Source organism: Eucalyptus grandis, chromosome 3 (genome assembly GCF_016545825.1).
Source record: "Eucalyptus grandis isolate ANBG69807.140 chromosome 3, ASM1654582v1, whole genome shotgun sequence".
Taxonomy (NCBI): Eukaryota; Viridiplantae; Streptophyta; class Magnoliopsida; order Myrtales; family Myrtaceae; genus Eucalyptus; species Eucalyptus grandis.
The window spans coordinates 35,659,316-35,673,839 of record NC_052614.1 but is presented as its reverse complement, the minus strand read 5'-3'; the positions used below and the strand labels follow the sequence as shown (position 1 = coordinate 35,673,839).

Genomic DNA, 14,524 nt, shown 5'->3' with positions numbered 1-14,524 from the left:
GACACGACCATAGCATAAAAACTGGGAAGTCTCTTAAAAAATGCACATGCGAGTCATATTGCTGTAAATTATATAAAACAACCGAAGTCCATTGCTTTTTAGAGATTGGACCTAGAAAAGATGCCAAGACATTAATAATATAAAAAGGTTAATACCGTCTAAAAACAAATCAGTGCATTTGTACCACATTTAACCCAAATTAATATTTGTATTACAAAATAGGCCAAACTAATGTATCTGTGCCATGTTTGCTGCCAAATTATTTTTCATGTTATAAAAATCTCTGAAATTGATATACATGTGCCATAAATTTCTTTAAATTGGTACATTTATACCATATTATCCAAATCTTTGATTTTTGTAATGAGAAAATCAATTTAGGTAAATGTGGTACTAATGCACCAACTTAATATTTTTTGTGACAAAAAAAGTATTTTAGGATAAATATGGCAAGAGTTGTACTGGCATGAAGTTTTTTGTAATGTACAATTTTGGAATTTTTTATGGGTATTAACCCCCATATAAATTGGTGGGATTCATGATATTACGCAACACTATTTCCTCAAGATCTAAGTTTATTTGCTTCATCTTCCAATTCAAAATGGCATGAGCAGGATCAATATGTATAGTGCGTCGACACACTAATAGAAAATCCTTGTCAGAAAAGCACATGAAGAGACGTGTAAATGTAAAATAGGACCCAATTAAGCATTCATGGATATAGTGAGCAAACACAACCTTGTGATGCAAAGTATGGAGAAACCTCGCAAATGATTGCTGTTAACACTTGAATTTCAGTCAATACATCAAAATTGATGATAAGAAAATAATAATAATAGTGAAACTAAATGAAAATGAAAGAAATAATAATGATGATTAAACGAGGATCTTATAGATTTGAGTATGTCCTAAAATTGTTTCGTTTGAATTTTGGAACGTAAAATTTGAGAGTATTCACAGGGGCGAGGGAAGAAAAAACTTTCTTTCAAATTGGGAAGATAGAACGTACATGTACCGACACATTAAAATAAAGAACGCATCCAGGCTTGGGCGCTGGAGTATTAGACTATAATTGAAAGCCATTATTGGAAGCTTGCTTCTAATTGGTCAGACACGTGCTTTGCTTAGTATTTAGAAGTGATTAGTATCCCTGTTTTGGACTCGTGATAAGAAACAATAATAAAAATGAAACGAAAGGAAAATGAAAGAAATAATAATGATGACAAAATGCGGATCTTTAAAACGCCCAATGCTTACGTCCAAATTTACTATTTTGGGAAACTTCAAAGGGCTTGGCCCAAGCAGAATCGAAAAAATGGGGGAAAAAAAGCGCAAACCAATTGGCCCAAACTCATTTTTAATCTGCACAGGGCCCATCTTGAAATCTCTCTCTCTCTCTCTCAAGATGAGCGACGCCGACGCAAGCGAAAGGCGCGCGAGACAACGAGATTGGAGCACGAGAGTAGAAACACAATGCAAGGAGCGCGTGGACGTAGACAAAGCAAAGAGAACACGCGTGATGCAATCTTGTAACATCTCGGGCCCCACTGTGTAATATTGTCCGCTTTGGGTCACCCGCCCTGGCGCGGACGAACCGCCATCCCAGCCACGGTCTTTTCCCTCACACGCTTTAAAACGCGTTACGATTAGAGGGACCAGCCTTATAAGCTAGCAAGACCTCCCTCCCTAGGCGTGTGGGATAAGAGAGGAGGTTGTTACACTCTCCACCTCTTAGCGAGAATAGCGTCCTCGCTATGGCCCCACCGGGCATCGAGAATAGCATTTGAGCGTGGTCTCACACGCGGTCGGGAGTCGGCTCCGATCCACTTGTAACATCTCGGGCGTATAATATTGTCCGCTTTGGGTCCGCCCTGCGTGGACGAACCGCCATCCCAGCCACGGTATTTTCCCTCACGGTTTTAAAACGCATTACACAGATTAGAAGGACCAAAACCTTATAAGCTAACCAAGATCTCCCTCCCTGGGAGATGTGGGACAAGAGAGGAGGTTGTTACAAATCTCGAATTTTCTGTTGGACTTACGAGATCCAAGCCAGTTATGTAGCTTATCAGATATATTAGGTAACATTTGACATGGCCCCAATTTAATTAATTACATCATATGACATATATTTGCGGCATTTACTTAAGCATATATAATTTAAAACCTGATAGATAGTTGAGATTTTACAATTTTAAAGTTGATCCCATCACTTCTGTTATATTAGGACTTTCTTTGGTGGAGAAGGTTGGTTTTCAATAACCACGCTTCCCCTATTTTCTACAAAATTATCGAGAGAAATATACACGCCCATCACAATTATTATAGAGGATGGTGGTGAAAATTTATACCCACAAGGATATATATTTTCTTTCATTGGATTAATAACGGCTTCTTTTGATTCAAGTATGCTATATTTGTCAAATTGATCTCATGTTCATGTGATTGAAAAATCTTATTCTTATTAGTCTAACATTTTCTTTTGTCATTTCTATTAGAAATCATTGTTAAGAATTCTTTCTTGCCAAGTTTTTCCATCATTGTGCTAGGCCGTCCCCTATTTAATTTTGTCACATGATCATGAAGCATGAAGTGGCTAAATCTTGCTTAAAGCTCCTTCAATGTCAATTTCGTTTAAAGACAATTAATGTAGCTCTTATGATCAATTTCACCACCAATCGAAGTTCCATCCCCTCCTAGTAATCAAAATATCGAGTGAAGTTACTCACTTGAAGTTCTTACTCTCGCTAAATTGAATGGAGATAGTCACCTGGTGCTTTAAGGTTGTGGATTGTTGATGGTTGACTGTGATTATCGAGTGATGAATATAGATGGTTAACAGTGAATAATACATATGTCATATTGGTGGCTTGAGATTTTTGCTGTGTTGATGTTAGATTGGAAGTCTGGAAGTTCTTGGGTTAGGGAGCATAATCTGGTGTGGGTATAGAATTAAAAGTTAATAAAGGAGAAGAAAATGGGTATAAGAATGACAAATGCGTTTAAGATGGGCTTGTTTAGTTCTGGTCGGAACAGTAAGTTTTGGATTAACCGCATGAAACAATCTGGGCACTATGTACGCTTAATGAGCTTTGGGCTTGAATAGGCTTGATATATTTGGATTGGCTTCGGCTTTAGAACATTCGGGCTTGACTCTGGTTAGAATCGAATTGGACTTGAACAACTAAGCCCATTTCATTTATAAAGCCTTTCACGTTTTTTTGACCTAGACCCACGAGATCCAAGCTAGGTCCAGATTCGGGACTCGGCCCAGGGGCCTAGCCTAAGTCTTTAGGTTGCTAGATTTTAGCACAATAATTAATTTAGTTTCATTTTGATAGTATACATATGATTTAAGAAAATTCATGCTTTTCTCTAGTTAGATTAGTTTCTTTAGATAATTGAGTTTGGAGTGAACTAAGCTCATAGGGTTGTTGTCTTGGAGCCAAGGTTGTATTGTATTTTTTTGCCCAACTTTGTATCGGGTTACTTTACTATACTTTACCCTTTACTTTTTCTATCATTACTATTTTTTATGAATTGATTATATTGCTTTTTCAGTGTTCTTTTTGCTTATGTTAGTTAAATGGTTAGTTTACACTTTAGGACCATGACAAAGACAAAAAGCATTGAAAGGACACATAGTGGACAAGAACCTTAGGACTCATTGAATAAGAAGACTGTGGACACCTTAGTTGACAAATAATCATATTTAGATAACGAAAAGGCACTGGTTAGATTGCTAGTATAATTAAGTTCACGACCTTAAATCTCTAGCTGTGTAGGAAATGAGGTATATTCCCATACTTTCTAGTCGAGTTCAATAAGTTAGTGTTGGCTCTTCATATAGAATTCTTAGAGTTCATCGAATTTAGGTGAAAATTCAACATTGCAGAACTCACGTCGATTGAGGATCGTTGGTCTTCAACTCGACATCACCACTAAACTTGTCCTTTTCCCCGACCTCATGTCTGAGAGAGTCGCAATAATTGTGAAATTTAATTTTAGAAAAAACTATGCGAGGAAAAACCGATGGCATAGGTTCTAGAAGTTATGTATGGAATGCAATGGAGTCTTAATTCTTGTAATTACACAATTAAGTCCTAATATATCAACTGGTCAAACAAAGTCCTAAAGGACTGACCAAAAAAAAAGAAAAAACAAAGTCCTAAATCTTTAATGAAAAAGGCAATTAAGTCCTATAATATGTATTAAATGCAATTTAAGAATGCCATGAATGAAACTGTTTAATGGCACATAGGCATTTTATCTTTTTAGGTACTTTTCATTGAGAGAACTTTATTACACTTTTTAAATATGGTTGCTAAACTTAATTAAATTAGTTGAAAGATTTTATACAAAGTTTACGATTTTCGGTGCACTTTTCCCAAAGACTGATACGGAGAAGCAATCGGCAAGAACGTTATGGTGGAAAAATAAACCATGAGCAGATTCTTATCCTCATAAAAAAAGAATACGCTGTGAAAGTCAGACAAATAATCTAATTGCTAGTTTAACTTTTGAACGTCCATCCAATTAAAGGGGTTATTACTCTCTTAATTTCCAAGATAATATCCTATCAAAAGTCATTCAAGTGCTCAAAATTTTTGTTTTAATTTTTTATAATATCGAAACTCATGTTAGATTGTTGAATGAGACCGTCTATATCTTTTAGGAAGGCGATTGAACAAAAAATGTCTTCATTATTAATAGTTGTAGATTTTTGTTAATAATATAATATTTTATTGTCTCAATTTTCTAAATAAAAAAACGATTAACATTGAATAAAAATATTTCGAATTGTGATGTTTTGCGAAACAAACAAGTAACATTTTTTTTGGATGTCTGATATATGAAAGAGGGCTTTTGTACATAAATGAGATATATGTAATAGATGAATAGATAAGAAAAACAACGATTAGACACGGGAGGGACTCAACGTTTGAATATTTAATATGAATAGATGACTTTGTTATATACCCCTTGAGACCACATTTTTTAGAAGAAAAGCAAGTCTACTTTCTGTGAAGAAATTCCAATGTAAGATTTTTTTTATAAAGCATTTGCAATGGTTAACAACTTTGAAGATAAATAAGTTATTCCATCCTTCTATCAAACAAATAGGAGTTACTTTCCATATCAAGAATGTGAGTTTTCGAGTTGAAGAAAAAGCGTCTTGGACCTAAGCCGTTGAAAACTCGGTAAAGGTTTTAATAATATACCCAACTGCACTCTATAATTATAAAGAAAAACGCCTTTGAAAATCTTAAACTATGCTCATTGTGTCACCTACCACCTAAAAACCTTAAGTATGTACATTGAATACTAATATCCTAGTTATTTTTTTTTGCGTCACTAAGATCCCCAAACTTTATTTTCCAATCACCAATACCCAAACTTGTTTCGATATGATAAAATAGTTTCGGTATCGATATTGCAGTGGGCATAATTTAAAGGCCTTGGTAATACAAAAAAAAAGTTTGGAATATTTGGTGTTATGGTAGGAATATTTACAAGTTTTTAGTGATATAAAAAGAGTTTTGTGTATTGGTTTCATTGTTTAAAATTTTTCGTGGCGTGAACAGTAATTATAGTTATAAGAACGACAATGTATCTTACAAGGCAAAAGGGCCAACAAATAATTTGGAATATCGGTATTATAATGGGCATATTTTCGAATTTTTTGTGCTATTTTTTTTTTTAATGTTATTGACACTACCGTGGGTATTTTTTTTTTTAAAATGTTTTCGGTGGGATTGACCGTAATTGCAAATATAAGATCGACGATGTATATTGTAAGGCAAAAAGACAGGAGCTTTCTTTCCACGCGTGGCACGCCAAAAAGCCTGCGTGTGAGGGAGACAGTCCCTCAAGCCCCTCCATCATCCCACACCTGTCCGCTGCCCTCCAAACGCAGCTGCTACTTCAGCCCAACAATTCGTCTCCCACCGGCAACAATCAGTGCCAGGAAAAAGCAAGACGCGCCATGGAAGCTCACAAGGAAAGGAGAGAGCAGCTACGAACGGACAAGGAGGAAATTGATGAATCTAGAGAAGACGACCATCGCCGCGGAGAGATCAAGGGCGCGGTTGGTTCCGATGGCGTGAGGGCTGGGCCGCCGATCGATCCGATCACGAAGGCCGTGATTCGAGAGTCCATCGTCGAGGCATCGGATGGCGCCGGAGAAGATCGCCGCCCCAATGACGTGCTCGCCTTCTCTCGGTCCGTTAACAAGATCGACTCCTCTCTGGAGTAGAACTTTTGTGCGCAAATTGCTGGTAACACGCACGCGCGGACTGCTGCGTATGATGCATTTCTGATGTTTCACCATAGCTGGAATAATTGAGAGCGTGTCTGGATCCTTCGTGGGGGCTTTCATTTCATGTCCTGGGGAACTCGTTTGCTTAAAAGTTGTCGGGGATGGCCATCTTGACGTGATTATGAATTACTTTTTTTACCTTTATGATTATACGCGTACGGTGCAATATAATCCTGTATAATTATACGAAGTTTTGTCGGATAAAAGCGTGAAAACGTTGTACATTATGCTATGTATATATTTTTACCATTATGTAACGTGTTATCATATCTCTAAGTGTTAAAGCATCCACGAAGAAAATTCCGAGGGACAAATGACACGTGCGCACCAAAAGCTGAAATAATATTTATAGTGGAATGGCTTTATTTGATAATCCAGGAGACGGTTGTGGAGATCCCGACTGCTTGAAAGCTCGTGAAACACTATTTAATATAAGTGGTCTTGACTCACGCGTAGTAATTGATAAAATTCGAATGTGTAATCTCCATTTTTTCAAAGGGGTGGGTATAATCCGTATATTGTTGCCTTTGAAGAATGGATGAATGGCTGAACCGGCGTTGAGTTAGTGAAGGAGAAGGAGCTTGGAAGTCGGGTTATTGACAATGGCATGAAGGTGGCGGTGAACCTCTGTTCCAAGCCATCCGCAAATCATGAAACGGGTTTAGGCTCTAGTTTTGAGTCCCATATAAAGGGGATTTATTATATTGATTAACGCCCGTTTAATAATATATAATGTGATGTTTGTCGTTTTTATTTGTTGATTATGCAGTTCTAATAATTGTACCACGTCTCAAAATCCGCAATTCGCGTGGACATTTCCGGTTGTCGATCAGAAACAGGTGCCAAATTCAAATTCAGGTTCATATAGCATCAGATGTCTCCTCTCCCATGGATGGAACTATACTCCTCACAAGCCGAATAACCCTGAATAGTCCTTTCCGTACTGCACGAGCGAAGCAAAGAGCAGCAGATCAAAACACTAAGCCATAGAATTCCCTTCTTAATCGAAAACATAACATCAGCGTAATTATTGCATAAGTCGCTGCTCGCGTTGATTCAGAAAGCGCACAACCAAAACCTTAGAAAGGAAAGTTTCCTAAGACGTCAAGAAAAGCCTCAAACTAACCACTGGGATTCGCCCCAGTGGCCACTCTTCTAACATGGAAGGGAGAGGTGAGGGGTTCAAATCTCCACATTCTTAGGGGGATGGGGTGGGGACGCGTAAGTGGATTTCGACTCCCACGCCTTGCAAGAGGCAGGACAAAAGTCTGAGAGTGAGTGTAGAGTAAGAATAAAATAGGACTGACAAAAAAAAAAGAAAAGAAAAGCCCCAAACTATACAAAGGAGAGAATAAAGCGATGAAAGCCATAAACATAATTGAGCCTGCGGATCGCGAAGCTAATTGTGGCAACGAACATCGAATTGAGATCCAAGAAAAGTCAACCGAAACCGGAAGCCCCACCAAAGCAAAGATAGAAAGCGGCGTGAAATCAAGAATCGCGAGAAAAGAGAGAGAGCGATGGGGTGGTCCTCACAATACTGAAGAAGAAGAAGACGATGGCCGTGTGTGCTTGAGAACTGAGACGTGAGAGTGAGTCTAACTCGTTTGTTTTGCGGACCCGCATTTGGTTTGCTTTAGTAAATGAATCAATGGCACCAAAACTTAAATTCAACAAAATGATTCACTTTTTAAAAAGTTGGAATGCATTATTCAAAATATGATTAAATATTAGCGCTTGAATTCGAAATCTCTGGGACTAGTTCCCGGGTCACGATGATTAGACTAGGTTTTTGACGATTAGGCTCGGGTCCATCGAGATAGGGCTCAAACCCCTAGTGCCCATGCCCAATGCCCAATGCCCCAACATTTGAGCTTGGGTCCATAAAGGCTATGTTTGGATTCTTGATCCTCAAGCTTTGGTCCTCGACATTCAGGCTTGGGTATACAAAGGCTGTGCACGAGTCCTCGGCACCTTGGTTTGGGTGCTTGGTTAATGAAAGTTCATTCTTATAAAAATGTATTTTTAAAAATTCGAATTTTTAATTATTTTATTATATTTTAAAAATCAAATTTTAATTATTTTTTATTTTATTTTTTATTTTATTTTTTACTTTTTGCTTCTTCCTCGGCCGTCCATAATGATAGCCGACAGTTAGCTACACGTGAGTCTTAAGCCTTGAGCTCGTGATTTGGTGAGGTCAACCTCGCCTCACCTTGACCTCGTGCCTCAACCTACCCTCGTCAAGCTCACGCCTTGAGCTCGTGCCTCAACCATATCCTGGTGAGCTTGAGCTCGACATATCTCAACGAGGCTGGCCCTTGCTTGTGGCCTATTGTTGGCTGTTTTGTCATTTTTGCACATTTCTCAACCATCAATGCCTCTCCCTCAGGACTTACATAAATGACAATGCTCACACAATAGAACAAGTTACTTTACTCTACTGGTAGCTTCCCTTAATTAAAGTTGTTTGTGCATTTTTTGGTTACTTGTGCTTTACTCGATAAATGTGGCATCCGAGCTAACTGCACTTCCTTGACAGCACATTCTTCATCCTATTAAATTTTTCCTGATTTTAGCATACCAATGGAGGATTCTCCCCGTTTTGGAAACATGATAACGGGGGTGTTTGGTTCAGCTTTCCCAAGGGGCTTTCAACCCCGAAAGCCCCTTGGGAAAAAAAATTAGTGTTTGGTTTAGCATTTGGAGCCCCCCATTCCCCAAATGCTGACCTTTAGAATGCTGAAGCCCAAAGCAAAGTGGTGACTGCTTTGGGCATTTCAAAGATTTTCGGCATGCTTGGTCCCTTGGTTTAATGAATTTTCGCCGAATGCCTATTTTACCCTCAATATTTCATTAAAAGCCCGATTTTACCCTATATTGAACAAAACCCAACTTTTTTTCACGTTTCCTCTCTTTTGCAGCGTTCTCCATCGACTCTCTCTCCCTGCAACTTGCACTACTCCATCACAATTTGATTCCGAGCACCACTCCATCAAGGCCAAAGTTCGTCGCGACGAGCAAGCAAGATCTGATCTTCTACCCTCTTGACGAGCGAGTGAATCCAAGATCCGAGCAATCCGAGCACTTTGTCCCGATAGGCTTTGAGGAAGGCGAGCAAAGACTCTTCCTCTGCCTCCCTCTCTCTCTCTCTCTCTCTAGAACTACATCCCTCGCTTTCTCTCTCTTCCTGCCTTGGTGGGTTCCTCACTCTTCTTCTTGCTGGCTGAGCCGCCGGTCGTCCAGGTATGGATCTTTCTTTCTGTGCTTGCTTGTTTGGTTCATGCGTCGAAATCAAGATCGCTTGTGGTTTCAGTTTATCGTGTGAAGATCTGATTTTGAGCGCTCTGGCGTTGGTTTTGGTACTTTTCGAGGCTGCCCATGATCGATCGCCTCCTTGTTTTTTGGTGGAATCGGGTGTCGTGACTGCGCGTATGTCGAGGCAAAGGTTGTTTAATCTTTTCGCTTGATGAATTCACTTCGTTCGGCGGGAATGTTCTGGTTACGCTTTTACGAAAGGGTGATATGTATAGGGTTGTGTGATTTACTGGCGGTATGTGGACGTGACTGCTTTGAGTAGTCCCTGATCTTTGGATCGTCTCTCACCCATTACTGTGATCGGAGGTCCTCCTCTCGCAAATCGACGGCGGCGACGGCTCTGGCTCTGCTTCCTGCTCCTGTGACGGCGACGGCTTTGCTTCCTGCTCTTGCGACGGTGATGGCTCTACTTCTTGCTCCTGCAACTGACCTTCTGACCCAACTGAAGGAACTCAAGGTCGAGCTCGCCCTCCTCCGCGTCGCCAAGGTCACCGGTGGCACCCCGAACAAGCTCTCTAAGATGTACGTCCCTGTTCTTACTTCTTTTTTAGGCGAGTGACTCTAGGGTGTGGTGGGGGTGGGAATCGACGACCAGGGTTTTGGGTTTTTTGCCTCGGTTATTGATTGGGGGTTGCTTTTTTTAATTGTTGTTGTTGGAATTCTAGAGATTGGTTCAGCACCAGCCCACCCAGTACCCGACGTTGGAAGAGCTGAGCATCGGGAAAATCAACTTCAAAGCTTTTGATCTGGGAGGCCATCAGATTGCTCGCAGAGTGTGGAAAGACTAAAAGACCATGTTTAATATCATGAAATGACTATTTCTAGTCAAATTTGTATGAGAGGAACTTGGTTTTATTTTTCTTAATGAAGACCTCCTTTTTTATATGCGGTGTTTACTAAAAAAAAAATAGCATCCACAATCCGTCGCTTTATCATCCGCCGAATAAGTTCACTTTTTTTTTTTGCTATATCATTTTTATCTTTTGACAATCAATAACCCAACTTTTTATTAATATACTAGGATGATAATTAATTAACGAATATGATTAATACTATAATAATTAGAAAAAACTATTCAAAGTTGAAAACAAACCTAAAAGAATCATAGGCCAAAAGTTGAGATTTGCATCTAATCTATAATCAAATTCTTTTATTATAATTTTTAAATAAATTTACTAATATGTATCTTTTACATTATTCTCAATATGAAAATGTAAGAGGTTATATAGTCATTGTTTCTTTTTTGCAATTTTAAAAATACTAAAATTTAAAATTTTAATTTAGTCACACCAAAGGGCTTTTCAAATATATGTTTACCAAACAGTCTTGCATTTCCTTAAAGCACTTTTCAGTTATAGTTTACCAAACAGTCTAGCATTTTGGAAAGCCCCTTTACCTCAAAGGTATTTGCATTCTCCCAAGGGCATTTCCAGAAAGCTGAACCAAACAGCCCCAACATACCTCCCTCTTGAGATTCGCCAATTAATCCATAAACTTTATTCTATCTAGTGAACAATTTGGTTTATTCTTGTGCCCCATTGTCATCCTATAAGCTAGATGAGTCGTACTTTGTTTGAGCCCTTTTTACTCCGGCGATTCACTCTCCACCCTTATGGGACCAGGTAGACCAAAGGCTACATGAGGCTTATGACAACAACCTGTTATTCAACTCTCTCACGAAATCCTGACCAACTAACATAGAACTCAACTCATAAAATGGAATAACAATTAAATCATAGACCAAAGAAATAGTCCTAGTTGGGGCGAGTGCAATCAATCCTAATCTCACCCTGGTTCCCGGTCTTGACCCCGATCCGACCCATCTTTGTGATCGCAGTGACGAAGGCCTGTCGGAACGCCGCGTTGTTTGATGCGAACAGGGTGACCGTGGCCCTCGATCTCGGGTCGGAGAACAATGTCTGGTCGGAGACGAAGAGGCCCTTTCCTTGTTGGAGGTTCTTGTAGTAGGCGTTGTCGAACGTCTGAGGCGTTGTGGGGTCCATGTTGATGGCGATCCGGGGGTCCACCTTGATCGGGCACATCTGCCTCAGCTGCAAGGCGTAGCCGAAGTTCAGGGTCGGATCGACCGAGCTTCTCGGGCTGAAGTTGTAGATCCGCTTGGAGAATTTGCCGCAGTGAGAGAATCCAATCGTGTGCGCGCCTACAAACGCAGTGGTTACGATGTGAGTTACCCGGGAAAAATCAAACTTTAGCGTTTGAAATTGAATAATTTTGTGAACTTGTCAATGACTACCGGCTTAATAGTTACATATGCTATTCTATCATGAAAGAGAGTATGATTGGACTATGATAAACATTAGACTACAATCGTCTGAGCTATGATATGCTATATAAATGAATCTAGAGGTAATCAAGTGGACTACAAGGCTTGCCTAGTTGTCTAGCACATTGCTCCAATAAGAAGCCATTGGGTACCTATGAACACTTTTCTTCCGCTTCCTATGATTATAATTAGATGATAGACAAGGATGTGTTGCATAAAGTGGAAGTTGTCATGCATCTTTACTTGACGGCTTACCCAATTACTCTTTCATGTATATTTTGCAAATTACATTATAAAAAAAAATTTAGAGCTTATGCTGCATTAATTTTGTAATTTAGAATTCTGTGTCACGCTTAGAAACAATTCTTCGAAAAGAATGGCTTTGTGGGTTCAAAATGCTTAAGTAATATATATATGAGATTAGCAAGTAATTATGTGGTCTCTTGATCTATTTGCTTAGTAATCCACCAAATCTCGTAATAAGATGTAATTAATTACCTGATAAGGCGATCATGTCAGTTTGGGAGAGACCATGAGAAGAGAACATGGAATTGAGCTGGTCCAATTTGGAACCAGGCTGAGGAAGATTGTGTTGGACGCTAAGTTTAGTTGATATTCTTCCATCGCGTCTCCCCAATTCAACACTATAGAACGGCCCCCCTGCCTACACAAAATTTCAAAATTTTGCAAAGAATAGCAAGTGATTATGAAATGACCGTGCGACATTATCAATTTGCTAAAATGAAAATAATAAAATGGACGAAAATTATTCGCAATTTTGAGTGGTTTGACGGGAAAAAGTAGCGTTGGGTGGTGCTTGTTGTCGACTTTCTTGTTAACCCGTTGCATCAAACTTCCGTACATGCTATTGATGTGGAGGAGGGAGAAAAGGACAGGCATTATGAAAGGGACCCAATGGTTTTTCAGTGTAACAAGAAAAGAAATTTGTACTAAAAATTTTATATGAATAGACTATTATTTTTCTTTGGTACAAAACAAAAGCATATTATAATTTCGTCATGTCGTGGAAAAGAAAAGCATATTGGCATATTCTAAGAAAGTAGTCGAGCACTCTATAAGGGTTCGAAAACTACGTGCCTCTAAAGTAATTTTTCATAAATTTTCGAGCTCAATTTGAATGGTTTGCTTTTCACCGGACTGAAAAAGTTAGATGGATGCTCGATTTCGTGAAATGAAAAAATTGGGAAAGGAGTTCAGTGGGGGGCCCTTATCGTACCAACGAAACGACATCTCTAGCGGCAAGAGCCAAGATATCGGCACAAGAGACTTTGTTTTTGCACTGAGGAACACTATCCACTGCTGCCTTAGCTTTGATCACAGTGTCGAACCCGTCGCCGGCGAGCGACAGGTCATCGGGATGGTCTTTCTCGGCGTTGTTGGTGGGCGACGCTATGAGCACTGAACCATCGCATCCCTAATCAAATCCCCAAAACGAACGAAAAAGAAGAACAAGAAGCAAACAATTAACAATCAAGCCAACATTATTATGTATAGAATACTTTGTTTCAAAACCAACCCTGACGAAGCAATCGTGGAACAAGAGGCGGAGAGTTGCAGGGGCGGTGACGAAGGTCTGCTGGAACTTCTTGGTCACGGCCGACCGGACGAGGGACTCGACGTTCGGGCACGTGTTCTTGTAGAAATCCGTCCTGAGCTGAGCCGAGACTGCACTTAACAGAAGGGCAAAGCTCAGGCACGACACGAGAAACCTACGAGCCTCCATGGTCTGAAGAAGAAGAAGAAGAAGAAGAAGAAGAAGAAGAAGATGATGATGACGACGACGATGACGATGACGACGACGACGCCCGTCTCGTGTCTTGGCTTCACACGCATCCGATGGGGTTGCCCATTACCCTAAGCCACCTATTTATACACAAAATCTAGATAGAAACCCAAGAGGCTTTAAAGAAGTGGGAATGATTCAGTGGAACGTGGCGGGGGATTAGAGAATGATTTTTCTTGACAGGTCACACTCTGGACTGGAGATGAACATGCTGGTCCTCATGGGAGTGAGGTGGGAAGGTGGCAAGGAGAGAAAAGCATTTGTATATATGGTTATGGGCATGTCGTGTTACGTGCAAATAAACAACGTTAAAGATAACGAGGCCTGCACATGATCGCTAGTGGGCCTCCGGAATGAGCTCATCTGATTCCTCTTCTTTCTCATCTTGGGGCTTGGTAGGATCAAGAAGCATATAAACCTACATACATTCAATTCAAAGCAAGAGAGAGAAAATTGGTTGGCTTTCAATCATATGCAGAAGATTCTCATGCATGGCCCTTTTAAAACTAAGTCAAGTCTTTCTTTAGCACCCTTGAATCACGAAAGAGGCAAGACCTAAACGTGGTCCCTCCAAAGTTACATGGTTGTTGATCATGTGATTTGTGGAGTTGTAACTTGCGCCATCGCGCGAATTGGGGGGAACGCCTCCTTTTCGCGGTAAAATTATCTGCAATCTATTGTACAAGTGTGGGGTTGCAAAAAGGAAGTAATGGTTTGTTTGCTTCCTGGAAAATATTTTTTGGCATATGGTTTGTTTAGAAAAGTGAGTGAACAAAAATATTTTCCTAATCAGCGAAAA

The 14,524-nt window shown here is 39.8% G+C and overlaps 1 protein-coding gene across 1 annotated transcript; it reads right to left on the bottom strand.

Annotated features, from left to right (window-relative positions):
- Positions 1 to 11,282: 11,282 nt before the first annotated feature.
- Positions 11,283 to 14,007, bottom strand: LOC104437328 (peroxidase 16). The gene is made up of 4 exons (XM_010050265.3): positions 13,459 to 14,007; positions 13,159 to 13,356; positions 12,420 to 12,585; positions 11,283 to 11,798 (listed from the first exon to the last, which is right to left on the bottom strand). The coding sequence occupies exons 1-4, from the start codon at positions 13,663 to 13,665 to the stop codon at positions 11,392 to 11,394; spliced, it is 978 nt and encodes a 325-aa protein (XP_010048567.1). The 5' UTR covers positions 13,666 to 14,007; the 3' UTR covers positions 11,283 to 11,391.
- Between the last annotated feature and the right edge of the window lie 517 nt (positions 14,008 to 14,524).

What these genes read in the sequence shown, in the direction of transcription:
- LOC104437328 (XM_010050265.3), bottom strand. Translation starts at nt 13,665, where the DNA reads ATGGAGGCTCGTAGGTTTCTCGTGTCGTGCCTGAGCTTTGCCCTTCTG. An exon ending in TCCACGATTGCTTCGTCAGG is followed by an intron (nt 13,357 to 13,458) that starts GTTGGTTTTGAA and finishes GGATTTGATTAG; the next exon opens with GGATGCGATGGTTCAGTGCT. An exon ending in TGACATGATCGCCTTATCAG is followed by an intron (nt 11,799 to 12,419) that starts GTAATTAATTAC and finishes CTGCGTTTGTAG; the next exon opens with GCGCGCACACGATTGGATTC.